Source organism: Anopheles arabiensis, chromosome 2 (genome assembly GCF_016920715.1).
Source record: "Anopheles arabiensis isolate DONGOLA chromosome 2, AaraD3, whole genome shotgun sequence".
Classification (NCBI taxonomy): domain Eukaryota; kingdom Metazoa; phylum Arthropoda; class Insecta; order Diptera; family Culicidae; genus Anopheles; species Anopheles arabiensis.
Window position 1 is genome coordinate 48,737,376 of NC_053517.1, and position 13,841 is coordinate 48,751,216.

Below are 13,841 nucleotides of genomic sequence, written 5' to 3' on the forward strand. Positions count from 1 at the left end.
AATCGCCCGACTGTGACGGGATTAAGAAAATATTCCAATAAGAAGGATCGCGGTTTAGAAAATATCTGTGCACGATGATAAAAAGTCACCGATACGCCCGAACGATGATCAAGTTTTATGTTCTGAAAAAGCGTACTTAAATAATCACATTAAACGCCACCTTCGCAAACTATTAAACAAACATTGACGATTGTTAATAAAAATAAAGATTGCTACAAACACATCGTTTTCAGATAGTTTGCTCGGTCCATATGAATCATGTCATATCATTGCACCGCGGTGAACCAGTCCAAATATAAACCTTACGTCATGCAATGTCCCGGATGAATTGCAGATAACGAATGTTTCTCTTTCTACACTAAACTCAACAACAAGCGCCAGTGCGTTGCGTGTCAGCTATCGGATGAATGAAAACATGTGTAAATGTATTTTAATTAACTTAGCATAGCTTTTTCTCCGCGTGGTACATCTTGTTCGTCGCTATTAAATAGTTCTGTAGGCAATATGCTCTCCCCTACCGCTGTGCTCGTCCTCAAATACCCTACGCTTCAAGCCGATTGTTAGTTTCTGTTGACTGTTCCTTTGTGTCGCCCTCCCCAAATGCCCCAGAGAATCATATCCGTACGTAAATATATAACCGCCGTGGCCTTCCCTGCCACGTTCGTAGCGCTCCCGCTACAGTCTCTCGGTCTACCCAATGTTTTTCAAACTCCCTGGTAGCCAGTCGATCCGTCGATTCAGCTCGCCGCACGGCTTTACGTCTGGTCGTCGGACATTTCGAGAAACTGGGTACAAACTTCCCGCGAGCATTCGCCCTTGCTGTTGTACACAAACTTGTAGTAATGTCCGTCCGCACATATCACTGAAATGGACAACGTAAATGTATATACAATACAGCCACAAACTCCCAGGTGCACAACACTCACCAATCACCGAATTGTTCTCAGATCCAAACGCGCATATGCAAGGTGGTCCTTGGGGGATGGAAAATTTGCAGAACGACCACTGGCTGGTGAAGTAGCGCGTCAGCAAGCTCGAGCCACCGCCGCCGCCACCGGACGAGCCGCCATCCCGGCCCCTGTTCGGCTCTTCCAGATTAAACACGTGGATTGTGCCGTGATCCGACGACACCACCACCGACGTCGACTGATGATTGAAGTTGATGCAATAAATTTTGGCCTGATTCGAGCCGCGTCGCAGCTCGGCCACCTTCGCACCGCTCCCGGTGTCGAAGATGCGTATCAGCGTGCCCCGATCGCTGGCCGTCGCCAACCGGGTGCCCTGCAGGTTCAGCGCAATGCAGCTGATGGCCGTCTCGTGCGCAATAATCTCGTGCGGCGCCTTCTCCGTGTTGGCCAGATCGACGATCTGCACGTGCCCGGTACGGCGCCCCGGAAAGGCGAGCAGCGATTTGGTGCTGTTCGGGCAGAGCACACACAGGCCCTGCGGGTTTTTGGACGTTTCGAACACGTGCAGCTGGGTCGGTGTTTGCGTGAAGGCGTACACCTTGATGATGCCTTCCAGCACCACCACAATTCGGTCCCGCCGCAGCCGCACCCCCTTCACGGGGGCGTTAAAGTCGAGCGAGATTGCGGGCGCCTTCTTCAGATCGTCCCAGACGAGCACTTTGTTCGGCGGATAGAGTGGCCGCAAGCCACCCCCGACGAGGGCGAGATAGTTGCAGCGGAACAGCATCTCGACGTGGGCGACCCCCCCATCGGTGAAGATTTGACGCTCCTTCTCCTTCAGCGGATCACTGTTGTACACGCGAAAGCCACTGTCGGTGGCGCAGGCGAAACAACCTGTGCGGGAAGAGGTGGGAAATGTGGGGCAGCATGAAGGAAAGCCGATGTTCGATTTAGATTTGGTTGTGAAAAACTGTCCCCCTGCCGTGCTGTGCGCTCTTACCCTGATCCTGGTTGAACCCTGCATACAGCAAACCATTGCCGTACGGATTGCATTCGGCCAGATTCATCTTGCAATTTGCACTACTTGGATGCACTTATGGTGTCCGCGATTGATCGTTTCCCAGTCCCAAACACTCTATCGGCGCATTATTTACGTCATTACTCGCTCCCGAGGGATGTGTGTGATACGCGGGGTACAACCGTGCGGTCCGGTGTTTGTCGCTTGATGCGTAAATTTTCAGCCTTTCGTGCGCTCGCTGCGTTTCTATTTATCTTTCACTATCCGCCCGCAACCTGCCAACGCAAACAATCAATTTCCACCCCCTTTCTTTGCTAATCTTCCTTTGCTCGTACACACAAAAAAAAAGTCGGCCCGTTGTTATTCCTGGCTGCAAGCTAGCCGAAACGCTTGCCTGACACATCGACGAACGCTTGAGTGACATGATGTTTGGGTACGTTTTTCACCGGGCAAAGCGATACGTCAATTTCACACGACACTTTTCGCAGAGTGGGATAAATTTTTAGTTTCAGCTGGTGTAAAATTAATTGTTAATTTGCACAGTATAGGAAAATACACACAATTAACCATGACCTGTGCATCTTCAAAGATTGAAATGTTGAAGCTCATGGATTCTCGCAAATTCACGAGTAAACGATGCATTTCTATTTCTTCTTGACCACATTCAATGAAATCGCACATTAAATTACAGTAGATCGACAAATACCTTTTATCCGGTTGTCGGTTTATCCGTGACATTGCGTTCTGAGGAGGATATTTGAAAAACGGTTATCAGAGCACATAGTCATATAAAAAACCACCATAATTCATGGAAAGTTTCAAATATTCTCAATGGAGAAACATGAAGTTATTAAAAACTTGGCGATTTTTATCAAAACATAAAATAAATTTTTAAAAATCAGGAATTAGTTGTTAAATATTTATGTTGACTCATTGTCCGTGTTATTCGCATATCATTCGCATCATCGCATACATGGCGTTTCACTTTAATTTTAAACAATGTTTTCAAATTTAATATAACTATTTTCCTCATTGGTTATCATTTCATGCAAACTAACTAATGTTTACAATACAGTAAAACGTCGATTATACAAGCAGCTCGGGACTGGACTAATCGATTTTCACGGATAATGGTCCAAGAAGTGTCAAATTCATATAAAAATTATTAAATTCACTAATTTTACTAAGGAGTACCTTTATTAGGAAGTGGTCTCGTGGTACATTCGTCAACTCGAACGACTCAATAACATGCCCGCCATGGGTTCAAACCTAGAATGGACCGTCACCTCGTAGCAAGGATTCAGTATTCGGCTACGTGGTAATGAATTAAGTCTCGAAAGTCTGTATAGGCCGGCATATCCGCGTAGGACGTTACGCCAAATAGAAGAAGACCTTTAATCCTATGGATTAATCATTAGTAGAATATTTTTTTAATCATTAGCAATAGATTTATCAATTGTTCTTTAACAAAACTGAAGTAAAAAAATATCAATAGACATTAGATAACTGCACGATAAATGTTTTTGCCAAACTGACCATCCCAGAAAATGTTTGCCACGTTTGACATACTGTCAAATTCATTCCCACGGTAAATCCGCCCGCCGGTTAATCCGTTCCGAGATAATCGACTGTACCCTTTCCTGATGAGGGTTATTTTGTTGTGTGCACAACTGTCAAAGACACGCTTCTATGTGTTGGTGCGAGGAGCATGCATGATACAGCCTTGCTCCCGATGCTCGCTCGTTTATGTTTTCCCGCGCATCGTCCCTTGGTGGTGGCTTGCGGCACATTCCCTCCGAATTTACAATTATCTATCCGTGCTGCGGTGCTTGATGTGCGTTAAGCAGGCCCTCTGGCGTCGATAAGAATGCAGTTAAGCCTTCCCTGTGCTGCAGTGTCGTGCCGTTTTTAGCTTGATGCTTTACATGCATATGCAACAACACATACGCAGCCCTGTGAACTAGTCTGTGCAGTTTAATTTTTAAAATCCGTGTTTTACAAAGGCGACCGAGATTGAGATAATTTGTGTGTGTTTTGTTATAAATTAAATACTTAATTCCTAAAACGAATCAGTTTCACTGAGGATACATTGACTCGCCTGACCCCACCGCACACAATGTCGAGCACAAGCGTGGATTTTAGTAGTAAAATAGATTTCCCTACCAGTTGGTACGAACCAACGCCGGAGGAGCTGGAGGAGGAGGCAAGAATGCTGCGATCAGCGCGCCAACTCCCGGAGCCGAACGAAGCTGCATCGGTATGTATAAGCGCTCCACACACAGAGCGTTTGGGGATGTGTTGGTGAACTAGCGCGCCGCTAAACGTCGCTGGCTTTCATTTCTCCGAACGTCTCGCTCGCTGTGTGTTGCTGCACTCGGATGCAAGAACGACCTGTTTCCACTAACCTTTTCTGCGTCGTTTTCCATTGTCAAAATAAACACAACAGAGCGCGGCCGGCACGGAAAGCCAAAGTTTAGCCGGGGAAGCGGATGAAATGTCCATCCTGTACAAAGCAGCCAGCGGAGGACGACAAATCGAGATTGATATTCTAGGTAAGTGGCGATGATGATGATGGTGGTGTCCCTTCCTTTTCCCCATGGGTTACTGACGATCACAACCCGCTTGCTTTGTCGTGCTGCTGGTGAGAAGCAATGCAAACACAATAGTGTGATGATGGAAGGCGAAAAGTTGAGGTTATGGCGATTCGTTTTGCGTTTTTTTTTACTGTACCGTGCATCTCTTCCCCGCTCTCCTGGCGAACGGTCCTGGTGTGTGGTCCCGTGTTCCCTTTCCACAGATTCCGCCAATGTGACCAAGTTCGAAAAATTGGTCCAAAATGATCTCATAAAGTCACCGTTCAAGCGACGCCTGTCCGGTGGGTCGAGCAGCGAAGAAACGGACGACAGACGAGCCGTCTCGGTGATGGACCGCGACGTGGACGGGGATGGTGAGGCGGCCGGTGGTTCGCCGAGCAGCGGGACCAGAGCCGGGGGCGGTACCGGTGGCCAGTGGAAAAAGAGCAAGAAGCATGAAAACGATCACGGCAGCAGCTTGCGGTCGCGGCGCGAAAGTTCCAGCTCCGGTGCGTCTAGTCAAAACAGCCGCCGACAGATAGAGTACGAAACGGATGAGGCTGTACTGGCGCGTCGTCAAAAGCAGATCGATTACGGCAAAAACACCCTTGGCTACGAGACTTACATACAGCAAGTGCCGAGGTACGTGTGCTGAACGAATGGAAGAGGAGGAGCGAAAGTGGTACAGGTTTTCATCATCATTCTATCGCTTCCCTATTGCAGACATGCACGCACCAAAGAACATCCCGCGACGCCGCAAAAGCACCTGAAATACAGCCGCCGTGCGTGGGACGGTCTTATAAAGGTTTGGCGTAAGAAGTTGCACTGCTTCGATCCCAACGGCGACAGCAGCACGTAAGTAGCACATAATGAGGAGGTGCTAATTGCATTCCCCATAATCGACCGTAATTCTATCTCCCTTTCGTATGCAGGTTCGATGAAAACGCCTGAAACACTTGTGGCAGCGCACAGACCGACTGGGGGCGCGATATCTTGTAGTAGAGGGAAATGGTTATGGAAAGGAGAGCATTGATTGTTCTGATGGAAAACAACGATGCCACCGGGGGTGTTTGTTACGGTTCCATATTTATTACAATCCGCCCAACTCCACCGAGCGTGAGCGACCACCAAGGTAGGGATGACGTGTGAAGCCGAGAGTGCATGTACAAAATCGCTATTGGTTCTTTTTGTTTGTTTTCGTGCGCGTCTCCTCAAACCCCATTACACGTAGTTTTTTTTGTACACATTGAAGTGAATATTATTTACAACTAATTATGCAAAATACTTGCAATAAATATAGTCGTTTGTGCTATACCACTCGTCCCACACTGGGACACTGGGAAGAATGCAACTCTTTATTTGTATGTGTCATTAAATCTAAAAGGGACTACCGAAGGAAAAGCAATAATTATTTCGTTCGAATTAAGGTACAAAGAAAACGGGATCTGATTTCGATTAAAATATCCCATCGTGTAGTTGGAGAGCTGTACATCCAAGGGTATAATCCGCGGACGGAAAATGTAAGACCACAGGGAAGATAAGGTACTTCCAACACAGGGAGAGATCGTGGTGGCACTATTGCAACGCAAATGATTGTTCCGCCTTACTTCCGTGCGATCCATTTTGGGCCGATCCTCGTTGCTCTTGTAGCAGTTCCAGCAAACGGTCCAGCTTTTGATCTTGCCGAGCTGCCAGGTCCGCCAGTCGGTTGTCGACAAAATGCTCAAGCTGTACAAATTTGGCGTCGATGTACTGTTTGATCCTGGTTTCGATATTCCCATTGGCAACAGAAAGCGCGAGGTTGGCCATATCCGGTAGTACCGAACCAGGAACGCCACTACCAGCCGATGATTGAACGTTGTTGTTTACAGCATGGATGTTATCGAGCATCGACGCGGCAGCAGCCGCCGATTGGCCGTCGTTGTTCGCAGCCGGGGCGTGATTCGACGGCGTGGACGCTTCAACCGATGACTGTGCGTTGCTATGCGCAACGTCAATGTTGTCCAGTGACATGCTTCCTGCTGCTGCAGCTGCAATCGATGATAGTCTAGCGTTGTTGTTCTCAAAGTTCTGTTGCGCAGAAAGCATGGAGCCAAGTATCAAATGTTTGCACCGTTCCGCACGCTCCGACAGGGTAGCCCCCTGCAGGCGCTGCTGCACAGCGTCCGGGTTAATGAGTTTGCTCTCCGCCATCAGCATCCTCATCGCACGCAACGGGTCTGTGTTGCGCATCAGGTACAGGTGCGTGGTGTACAGCGATACAGGTTCGCTCGGATCGTCCATAATGAACTTCACGTGCAGCTCACTGGTCTCCGTCTCGATGCTCAAGTCGTACCGATACACATGTCCATCCACTATCGTGTACAGCAGCTCTCCGTGCACGGTACGGTTGTATTCGCGCAACCGGCCATAGTAAACTTCTACGACAGGACATTCGGCGATGATCGAAACGCCCCGTACCAGGTACAATGGGGTTATGGTCAGATGCATTTCGCACGGCTCTTGGTCCTCACTGCCCGACAGCACCAGGCACTGGTCGTAGCGCAATAGATCGTCCAGCGTGCAACTGAAACGGGAGTAAAATGTATCGTTCGGTGCGTTCCAGGTGTTGCCAGCCAGGATTACTTACAATTCCGGTTCCGAGGAAGTGATTGTGTCCGCGGATGCATGGGTTTCGATCGACCCGTCGGCGGGGCGCCAATTAAAGCTTAAACGAAACATTTGCGTACCCATTGTGAGGCGATAAAGTCTGCAAAACCTTTCCCTTTCTGCTGTGCCGATCCGTACGAACTCGGGTCATGTACCGGACGGACCGTGCCCTGTCAGCTCTCTCTGCACAAACATAAACAAATACAATACGAAACGTCAAAAGCCGCGCGAAAGAGAGATGCAGCATGCGTGTGAAAAAAAGAAAGAGAAACCTAGTGTCAGCAAAAAATAAAAGCACGGGCCACCACAGAGTCGGCTGCTGCGGGGGATTCGTCTGCCTTTAATAGCATGCTTTGGAGATAGTTTCGGTAAATTGGAGTGCGAATCGTATCGTTCCCAGGCCGGCCGCCTGGTCGCACAACGGTTGAGTGAAATTATGTAAGAGTGTGCCGCGAAACTGGGAAAATATGTGTCGCATCGTGCTGGAGATGGCTACCTGCGACTAGGTACACACCGACTTGTTGGTACGAGTTTCTAGCAGCGTTTTCCCAGGATGAACCTATACCGCACCGATAGCGGACACCGGTGTACTCGCGCAACGACAGGTTAGTGCTGTTCCAAAGCTCCAGCATCTCGAATTGTGTGCAGTTTGCTCGAACGCGGTCCCGTAAAGGCACCGCGGATAGTTTTCGGGGTGGAAAAGCTTCAGAAGGTAACCATTCTGCTCCTGTCTGCATACACGCGTACACTAGATTGCGCACTCATACAGGTGTACCGGGAGGTCCTTCCCGTGTGCCCAGCGAGATGCGTTGCGTATCGCTCGCGTGCGCGTGTGTAGTGGTGAGCGTAACGAGTGCACACTATTTGGCGTACGCAGAGAGTGTAGAGTTGTACACACAATCGTGCGTAACGAAGTGTAAATAGTATGTTTTAAATGCACATTTCATTTTGCACGGGCACGGGTTCAGTAGCGGGCCCGAGAGGAGTAGCGTGGTAGGAGGTGATCGTTGATTGCGGCTACAGCAACGGCAGCAGCATGCTGTGGTATTACAAACTGCTGGCCCGCCGTCCGCACCTGGTGCTGGTGGCAGTAGGCATCTTCTCCGTGGCCTGCATTGTCGTCGCCCTCTGCACCCGGAAGCTGCCCGACTTCGATGATCCCACACTGGTAAGCATCGGAAGGGCTCAGTGCATGCTGCTGCTGGTTATTGTGATGTGAATGGTGCATTTCCTCCTTCCATCTTTTGCAGGGCTTCGAGGCACGCGGTACTTCGATTGGCAAGCGCTGGACCGCGTGGCGCAATTTGCTGGAGGAAACAAGCCTGTCTGGGCGCTTGGTGGCGAATCCGAAGGAGCTAACACTCGGCATGAACAATCACTTCCCCGCACCAACGGTTGCCACCAGTTGCGGGAGAGGGAAGTTTCCGCAAGCGCCGAAAGAACAAAGGGAAAAAGAAAACGCCAAATGCTGTGGACGGCGAGGACACGGGCAAAGCGCACGGCAAGCTGAACAAAAACTTGCGCATCTTGAAGGAGCTGTATCACAACCAGAGTGCGGCCAACGGGGAGATCATTAGCTTCGAGGAGTATGACAACGAGACGATGCCACACCGTGGCGGACGGCAGGAGGTGTGGGAGTATGGCCGGAACCAGTCCTACTACACGGAGGAGGTGGGCAACAAAACGATGGAAAAGAAGCGGGCCAAGTGGGACACGCTGCGCCGGCTTAAACCGCCCCCGGAACCGATTGAGACGCACATACCTTCCGATGGGTTTTTCTGCGAATCGCCAAGTAAGTACACCGCGCTAAAACCCGGAGCGTTCCAGGGGAATGGCACCATTGATGCATTTCTTCCACTTACCACAGACAAAGAGTACGCACACCTGGTGGTGCAGCGGATCAACCACAACCTGAACGACAGTCTGTTCGAGCTCAATGCGTTCCTGGCGCTGTGTGAGCTCGAGCAGAGGATCTTTCGCGTGGATCACTACGGTGACATTTGCCAGCGGGAGCTCACGTCCGACGAATGTTGCCGCCCGTGGTCGATCGTAAACTACGTGACGTTTCTCTCCAACAAAACGTCCTGCTTCGAGCTGAACGAGGAGGACGTGGCGATGGTGAAGACGCTACTGTACGACTGCTTTTCGTACTATCAAACGATGAAGCTGAGCAACGACTGTACGCAGTCGAGCTGTTTTGCGCCGAGCGAGTGCAAGCAGCATAATGCCGTCTACAACATACTGCACTATCTGGCGAACGTGGATTTTATCCGGCAAAATGTAAGCGTTCAAAATTGTCGCCCTTGAGGTGTTTAATTTTAGCTTTTTATTTGCTCTATTGGCAGGAGTCGGCCGAATTCCTCAACGCAACCATGATCTTTCTTCCGATCGCGAGAAGCATAAAATCGATGGAATTTTATCACAGCTTAAGCAAAGTGTAAGCCTTTTTCTACCGACCTTACCAGCAGGAGCCTTTTAAGAGCTTAAAACATATCTTTTGTTTCTCCTGTTCTGCAGCAATCTTGCCAACGATCTGGTCTCGGTAGTTGCCATGGATATGGGTCTGAAAAATGCGCTGTTCGACGAGTGTTTGCTGCGCGACGGTTGGCTGCTCGGCCTGGGCGGCATATTTGTCGTACTCTGCATGTGGCTGTACACCGGCTCACTGTTTGTTACGCTCATGACGGTGACAGCGGTTGCATTTTCCCTAGGAATCGCTTACTTCATCTACTCCTTCATATTCGAGCTTACGTTCTTTCCCTTCATGAACCTGCTAGCTGTCATCGTGGTGGTAGGTTAGTATTGAAATTCATCCATCCAAACCCTGCCGTCGAATGTTACAAAACATGTTTCGTCCTCCTCGTTCGCAGGCATTGGGGCAGATGATGCATTTATTTTCCTGAAAATATGGCAATGTACCATCGCCGAGCGGCTAAAGTGTGGTGGCGGAATTGTCATACCGATTGCTCCGTCCACCGCGTCCTGCAATTCGGAGGCCAGTGGGAGCGCTGCCCGCGGAGAATCGAATACGCTGGTGGAGATCATGGGCAGCACGCTGCGGCACGCGGCACTATCCATGCTGGTAACCTCGCTGACGACGGCGGCCGCGTTTTATGCGTCCTACGTTAGCTCCATCACGGCTGTTAGGTGTTTTGGGTAAGCGGGCTGTTATTTTGAATTTCGAATGCCATTGTCGCAGTTGTTCACACGTGTAAATGTTTTAGTATTTTCTCCGGTACGGCCGTTATGGCAAACTACTTCCTAATGGTCACGTGGCTGCCCGCTGCCGTATCGATCGCGGAGCGACTGTCTTGCCTAATGCTGCTGAAACCGTTTGGACGCGTCTCCCACCGGTGCACGATCCCTTTCATATCGATAGCGCAGCTAAGCAGGCGCGTTGAGGAAACCATTATCGATCTAATAGTCAATCTGCCCTGGCTGTGGGTCACCCTGCTCGGTATGTGTGTTCGGGGTGGTGACAACGCGTATAACGCAAGGTTGCAAAACTAACCGGCACTCCGTTCATTCCGTTTCAGGTACGATCGGGATTATGAGCGGGGTGTTGGTACTACACTGGCCGAAGCTTCGACTGCCGGACTCTCCAGACTTTAAGCTATTCATCAGCAATCACCCGTTCGAGCGGTATGACAGTGAGTACAGGGATATGTTTTGGTTTGAGAAGATGTACTCGGTAAGTAAGGTTTAAGTGAGCGCCGTTGGGTCGGGAAGGTTGAACAGCGATGTAATAAAAGCTCTGCTTGGCATTTTGTAGGCGACCGAATCGTTTAAAATCCCGCTACGCTTCGTCTGGGGCGTGCAGCCCGTCGATCGGGGCGATCTGCTCGATCCGGAGCAGCGGGGCGCGTTGTACTTTGACGAATCGTTCAACATGAGCGCACCGGAATCGCAACAGTGGCTGCTTCAGTTCTGCCGACGGATAAAAAACCAAACGTTCTACAGCGAGAGCAAAGGGTTGCTGGTACCGAACTGCTTCATCGAAAACTTCATCGAGTGGATGCGGCGCCGCTGCAACGACACCATGGGCGAAATCGACCGAACGCCCTGCTGTGAGGTGTCGCCCTTTCCCTTCACGCCCGACATTTTCGACCAGTGCTTGCCGGAATCGATACTGTCCCTGTACGAGACGCCGAGGCAATTCTTTGTGCCGGGCGTTGCGGGACCAAAGTTTGCCCGCAGCTCGTTTCTTGTGGCGGGTGAACCGCTCGAGCGGATCTCACCCAAACCGAACGACACGGTGGTGAAGGCGGTCGTGATTGAGTTCGAAAGTACGCAGATCTTTACGATGTCCTACACCGAGATTGATGCGTTCGTGCGCACAGTGGAGCGCTGGCTGGCGGAGCAGCTGCGCGACGCGCCACCGACGATGGCCAACGCGTGGTTTACCAGTGAGCTGGAATTTTTCGACCTGCAGGACACACTCTCGACCGGCACGATGGTGGCAATCGCGATGGCGATGGGAGTGGCCCTGCTGGTGCTAATGCTCGTGACGCTCAATGTGCTGATCAGTCTGTACGCGATCGTAACGGTGACGCTTACGATCCTCACCACCGTGGCGGTACTGGTGCTGCTGGGCTGGAAGCTAAACGTGCTGGAAAGCGTGGCCGTCAGTACGGCGATCGGGCTGGCCGTTGACTTTAGCCTGCACTACGGCGTGCACTACCGGCTCTCGACCGAGCCGGACCGCCGCTCATCGACACGATTTTCCCTGCAGCGCATGCTCGGCCCAACGGCAATGGCCGCCATCACGACCGGTATTGCCGGTGCGCTGATGCTGCCCTCCAGCGTGCTGGCGTACATACAGATCGGGGTGTTTCTCGTGATCGTCATGTCGATCAGCTGGCTGTACGCGACCTTTTTCCTGATGAGCCTGTTGCGGCTGATCGGACCGCAGTACGGGTTCGGCCAGTTTCGCTATCCCAAGCTACGGTCGGGGTTGCGCAGCGGCGATGGTTGCAAGGCGACCGCCCAGCTTGACACGGCCGGAGCGAGACTAGGCCACCATCATTCTTTTCACATGTCGCACCATCACCAGGGCGGCGTCGTGACCGAACAGCTCCTGTCCAACTCGAGCTCGGCGGCCGGCGATCTGGTCGGGTCGGAATCGCACGAGCTCGACTCGCTGACGTCGAACTCGATCATCAAGCCGATCAACCTGGACATTGCGAGACCGATCAACTTCGATCGCGCGTTCAAGAAAAAGTATTCACTGCCCCGCGAGCAGAGTCCTTCCACGGCCAGTGCCATAACGATGGTGCTGCCGGATGACGTAGATTTGAGAGGTGGCCAGTAGGGAGATATGTTGCCGATGCTGCTGACTAGCAGCGGGACAATTTCCGGAACACCGGGAAGTTGCAGTTACAGTTTTTAAGCAGTACTTAAGCAGATGTGTAATAGAGTTTTATCTAGGGATTAACAGCAATAGGAGCTTGCACATTGTCAAATGCGTAGTTGCGTGGTGGATTGGTGTCTCTGTGTTTTGTTTTACCCTTTATTGAGCTTCCATACAACCAGTCGTTTTCCCCGTGCCAAAAAGCATTTATGGATATGGAACTTAGTACTTAGTAGTTGGTAGCAGTTGATAGAATTAAACACGTTTACACCCCTGCGCGTTAGCATGAGGACTTCAGGGGTTCAGCTTAATGGATGTTTTTAAATGGATCGTTGCTTGTGCCGGAACGGATCTTAACGTAGAGGAATAGTTTTTAACATTAACCGCTGTCTTTTGGCAGCCCGTCAAGCTCATAATCTGACACCGCCAGCCAGTCTGGTAGCAATTAGCAATCGCGCAAACCGATCTCAAGTGAGCGGCCGAGTCAACCAGCGACAGAGGACGCCACGGCACTTTCTTTGTCTGCATACCACCATCAACCATTACGATGGTAGGGGGACCTCCAGAGGTGGGGGGTAGCAGGTATTTTAAGTGTAGAAAATTAATCAACCACACAATGGTTGATTTCTCTAGGAGTGGCCCCCCGAGTCGATCGGCGCGGCCCCAGTCTTACTGCGTACAGGCACGGATGCAACGAACGGAAGAGAGATGCGTTACAAAAGCTAGGAGATACATATGTATGTTGTGAAACAATTAGTGGAACCACTTTGTGATACATATATGAATTATATTTACAGATACATATTACTATTCGATGATTGTTGGGAAAAACACAGGTTATACAGGCGAATTGCAAATTAGAAAGCAACGAGGAAGGGAGACAAGGGAGAGGTGTAAATTACAAATTTGGAAATCATGTAACGAGAGCGAGATAGAGAGAGAGAGTGAGAGATAGAGAGAGAGAGAGAAAGAGACAGCGTACAAAAAAAGCACAGACTACAATATTTCGGACCGTTGAAATGAGTGAGGAATTTAAACACAAACCCTTAATTAATGTCTCCTAAAGGGGCGGAAAGCAGTCGCAGCCGCAGCAGCAGCAGCAGTTCTAGGAGTTACAGGTCGAAGACAATGATGAGCCAGAGTAAATAAGGAGAGTAGTAGTGTATAGTGTGAAATAAATATTAATCATCGGTTCTACGGTGTCACATGTGAAGCGCGACTGATTTCGGACTGTACGGTCTTTCTCGCGGCTCGCGGTAACGCATCCGAACGCTTTCGTAGGGTGGAGGGGAAGTTGCCACACAACACAGCGAAGTATAATGCTAGATTGTGCCCGACACACA

General features: G+C 50.3%; 4 protein-coding genes across 4 annotated transcripts; 2 read left to right on the top strand and 2 right to left on the bottom strand.

Annotated features, from left to right (window-relative positions):
- Nucleotides 1–392: 392 nt before the first annotated feature.
- LOC120896263 (WD repeat domain phosphoinositide-interacting protein 3) lies at nt 393–2,335 on the bottom strand. The gene is made up of 3 exons (XM_040300254.1): nt 1,909–2,335; nt 927–1,802; nt 393–862 (listed from the first exon to the last, which is right to left on the bottom strand). Exons 1-3 carry the CDS (start codon nt 1,973–1,975, stop codon nt 756–758), a joined length of 1,050 nt encoding a protein of 349 aa, XP_040156188.1. The 5' UTR covers nt 1,976–2,335; the 3' UTR covers nt 393–755.
- A 1,343-nt stretch (nt 2,336–3,678) lies between these two features.
- On the top strand, nt 3,679–5,850 carry LOC120895737 (histone RNA hairpin-binding protein). Its single transcript, XM_040299316.1, has 5 exons — nt 3,679–4,183; nt 4,373–4,478; nt 4,724–5,141; nt 5,223–5,354; nt 5,432–5,850. The coding sequence occupies exons 1-5, from the start codon at nt 4,043–4,045 to the stop codon at nt 5,448–5,450; spliced, it is 816 nt and encodes a 271-aa protein (XP_040155250.1). The 5' UTR covers nt 3,679–4,042; the 3' UTR covers nt 5,451–5,850.
- On the bottom strand, nt 5,807–7,354 carry LOC120895728. The gene is made up of 2 exons (XM_040299304.1): nt 7,129–7,354; nt 5,807–7,065 (listed from the first exon to the last, which is right to left on the bottom strand). The coding sequence occupies exons 1-2, from the start codon at nt 7,230–7,232 to the stop codon at nt 6,075–6,077; spliced, it is 1,095 nt and encodes a 364-aa protein (XP_040155238.1). The 5' UTR covers nt 7,233–7,354; the 3' UTR covers nt 5,807–6,074.
- Nucleotides 7,355–7,420: 66 nt separating this feature from the next.
- On the top strand, nt 7,421–13,711 carry LOC120895703 (protein dispatched). The gene is made up of 9 exons (XM_040299264.1): nt 7,421–8,316; nt 8,399–8,940; nt 9,016–9,428; nt 9,494–9,585; nt 9,666–9,943; nt 10,019–10,304; nt 10,373–10,605; nt 10,685–10,839; nt 10,921–13,711. Exons 2-9 carry the CDS (start codon nt 8,751–8,753, stop codon nt 12,457–12,459), a joined length of 3,186 nt encoding a protein of 1,061 aa, XP_040155198.1. The 5' UTR covers nt 7,421–8,316; nt 8,399–8,750; the 3' UTR covers nt 12,460–13,711.
- Nucleotides 13,712–13,841: the final 130 nt, after the last annotated feature.

What these genes read in the sequence shown, in the direction of transcription:
- LOC120896263 (XM_040300254.1), bottom strand. Translation starts at nt 1,975, where the DNA reads ATGAATCTGGCCGAATGCAATCCGTACGGCAATGGTTTGCTGTATGCA. An exon ending in AGGGTTCAACCAGGATCAGG is followed by an intron (nt 1,803 to 1,908) that starts GTAAGAGCGCAC and finishes CTTCCCGCACAG; the next exon opens with GTTGTTTCGCCTGCGCCACC. An exon ending in TGAGAACAATTCGGTGATTG is followed by an intron (nt 863 to 926) that starts GTGAGTGTTGTG and finishes TGTCCATTTCAG; the next exon opens with TGATATGTGCGGACGGACAT.
- LOC120895737 (XM_040299316.1), top strand. Translation starts at nt 4,043, where the DNA reads ATGTCGAGCACAAGCGTGGATTTTAGTAGTAAAATAGATTTCCCTACC. An exon ending in AGCCGAACGAAGCTGCATCG is followed by an intron (nt 4,184 to 4,372) that starts GTATGTATAAGC and finishes TAAACACAACAG; the next exon opens with AGCGCGGCCGGCACGGAAAG. An exon ending in AATCGAGATTGATATTCTAG is followed by an intron (nt 4,479 to 4,723) that starts GTAAGTGGCGAT and finishes CCCTTTCCACAG; the next exon opens with ATTCCGCCAATGTGACCAAG.
- LOC120895728 (XM_040299304.1), bottom strand. Translation starts at nt 7,232, where the DNA reads ATGGGTACGCAAATGTTTCGTTTAAGCTTTAATTGGCGCCCCGCCGAC. An exon ending in ACTTCCTCGGAACCGGAATT is followed by an intron (nt 7,066 to 7,128) that starts GTAAGTAATCCT and finishes CTCCCGTTTCAG; the next exon opens with TTGCACGCTGGACGATCTAT.
- LOC120895703 (XM_040299264.1), top strand. Translation starts at nt 8,751, where the DNA reads ATGCCACACCGTGGCGGACGGCAGGAGGTGTGGGAGTATGGCCGGAAC. An exon ending in TATCACAGCTTAAGCAAAGT is followed by an intron (nt 9,586 to 9,665) that starts GTAAGCCTTTTT and finishes CCTGTTCTGCAG; the next exon opens with CAATCTTGCCAACGATCTGG. An exon ending in GGTTTGAGAAGATGTACTCG is followed by an intron (nt 10,840 to 10,920) that starts GTAAGTAAGGTT and finishes GGCATTTTGTAG; the next exon opens with GCGACCGAATCGTTTAAAAT.